Source organism: Pundamilia nyererei, unplaced genomic scaffold (genome assembly GCF_000239375.1).
Source record: "Pundamilia nyererei isolate P.nyererei 1_Seehausen unplaced genomic scaffold, PunNye1.0 scaffold00074, whole genome shotgun sequence".
NCBI classification, from domain to species: domain Eukaryota; kingdom Metazoa; phylum Chordata; class Actinopteri; order Cichliformes; family Cichlidae; genus Pundamilia; species Pundamilia nyererei.
The window spans coordinates 946930-949065 of NW_005187475.1; the positions used below are offsets into that span (position 1 = coordinate 946930).

At 38.5% G+C, this 2136-nt stretch overlaps 1 protein-coding gene across 1 annotated transcript; it reads left to right on the forward strand.

The window, feature by feature from the left end:
* The first annotated feature begins 313 nt into the window (after window positions 1-313).
* Window positions 314-1203, forward strand: LOC102207318 (moronecidin-like). The gene is made up of 4 exons (XM_005737231.1): window positions 314-437; window positions 542-633; window positions 760-778; window positions 894-1203. The coding sequence occupies exons 2-4, from the start codon at window positions 543-545 to the stop codon at window positions 1018-1020; spliced, it is 237 nt and encodes a 78-aa protein (XP_005737288.1). The 5' UTR covers window positions 314-437; window position 542; the 3' UTR covers window positions 1021-1203.
* The last annotated feature ends 933 nt before the right edge of the window (window positions 1204-2136 follow it).

The window sequence follows — 2136 nt, forward strand, 5'->3', positions numbered from 1 at the left end:
TTCCTATCTGTCTTTAGTTTGGGTTGTTATTGTTTATTGTTCCTTGGTTTTCTATGTTTTGGGGTTTTGGTATTTATCATTATGTATTTAGGTCTGTTAAGTTTGGGTTGCCATGCTAAGTTTTAGTGTTCCTGTTTTATTTTGACAGTGTCTTGTGTTCCTTGTTCATTATAGTTAGCTTTCTTTTCTTGGTCCTGTCATTAGGGTTATGTCTGTCAGCTGTTCCCCCATGTGTCTCTACTTCCACTGATCACCTCATGTGGGTATTTAAGCCTTCTGTTTTCTGCTTGTCATTGTCGGTTCGTCTGTTTATTTGACCTCAGCTACTACGCATGTCCACCAAATATAAAGAGAGCCTGACCAGCCACTCAGCCGTCAGAGAAATCTAAATCCCTTGTGATAAAAGACTTTCATTTGGCATTTAGAGAGTGGAAAAGGTAACATGTTTTATAACAGATGAATCACAGTTATTCTGTAAATGTGCTGAGAATGGTCAATGTCTATTCCTGATGATGATTCTTTTTTCTTTTCTTTTTTTTAGGATGAAGTGTATTGTGGCATTTCTTGTGCTGTCGATGGTCACCCTCATGGCTGAACCTGGAGAGTGCATTTGGGACGCAGTTTTCCATGGAGGTATAGTTTTTGAAAAAGCATGTTTTAGAAAAAAAGGTTGACATAAGCATACAATTGTGCTGAATGTACTACTAAATATTCATATTTATATATTTATATTATTTTCTTCTCGTTTGTTTTATTTAGCCAAACATTTTCTTCATCGGTAAGAGAGTTTATAACAGTTCTAATAATAATAATAATCAGTAGTAGTAGAAATAGTAAAAGTGGTAGTATAATGCAAAATTTCTGTTGTAATGTGTCTGCTTTGCTACCACTAGGCTCGTCAATGGACCTGGTGTCAAGGATGCTGTCAAGGATGTCCAACAAAAGCAAGAGCAGCAAAAAGATCAGGAGCTGGATAAGCGTGCAATCAGTTACCACCGTCGTCGACTTAATTTTGACTAAATTCAAGCTACCACCAAAAAAACCTCCATTCTATTGAAAAGAAAAGCTTCGTCTATAACAACAGAAATAAAATGCAGCTAATTATTTCTTGAAACTATACTTTGTGTTACTTTACTTGATAAAGTACTCTTAGTGTTTTTGTTTTTGTGACTTGTCTGTTCTTTAATAAATTCATATTATAGCATGCTGAAACCTTGGGTGTCTAGGCTTATGTAATACAAATATGATTGCAATACATCAAAAGGAGGCAGCTGATTATTACAAACTCGATCGCCCTTAGAAATTTGAAGGGCTAAAGGTAAGCAAATTTAATATAGGGCACACTGTAACAGTCACAATGATGTGGTGTCTCTTCAATGCAACCTAAGCCAAGGGTTTATGATGTCATTAGTGTGCGGCACTGCCCTCTCTGTGAATTATGGGAACAATGTGTTTGTGCAGGTAGAGAGACAGACTTTATATGTTTTACCTCTCCACAAACTTTTGCAACGTTACAGGTTGTATGAACACTGTGTGTCATGTTTGATAAGCAGCAGCCGTTCAACCGGGCCTTGTATGGTTGATGAAGAGAAGGTACATAAAAGGATGCGCTGTGGAACTCCCAGTACCAGTGTGATCATGTATTCTTCGTACTATCCTGCTAAGGTTTCTACCGCCTCCTCTCAACCACTGAACACAACCCGTTACAACGCCTTGCAGACTCCACATTTCATGTCATCTTTCAGGTATTTGTGTGAAAAGTTTACTGTTATTGCTCTGGAAGTCATTATAGGGGGGAAAAAATGTCTGGCCTTCAGTTAGCCATTCTGTTCATTTTAGCCGCTATGGTGCCTGACTGGAGCTTCCATGTGGTACTGAGGCAGGTTATTGGCCGGTAGTTGGATGGGACCGGTCCCTTTCTGGGATCAGGACCATCCGGCCTTCAGTTAGCCATTCCGTATCTTTGAGAATGTCTTTGTGAGTCAGTCATTTGGGTCCTATCTCTCTCCACTCCACAATTATGTTTCAAAATGTAGTTATAAAATATTCAGTACTTTTATTACAATTAAATGTATTCCCCACTGCTGTGTAATCTATGTTGATGATAATGGACCTGCGACCAGAACAGCAGATGTG

Bases quoted from the DNA above. Each gene is read 5' to 3' on its own strand.
- LOC102207318 (XM_005737231.1), top strand. From the start codon at position 543: ATGAAGTGTATTGTGGCATTTCTTGTGCTGTCGATGGTCACCCTCATG.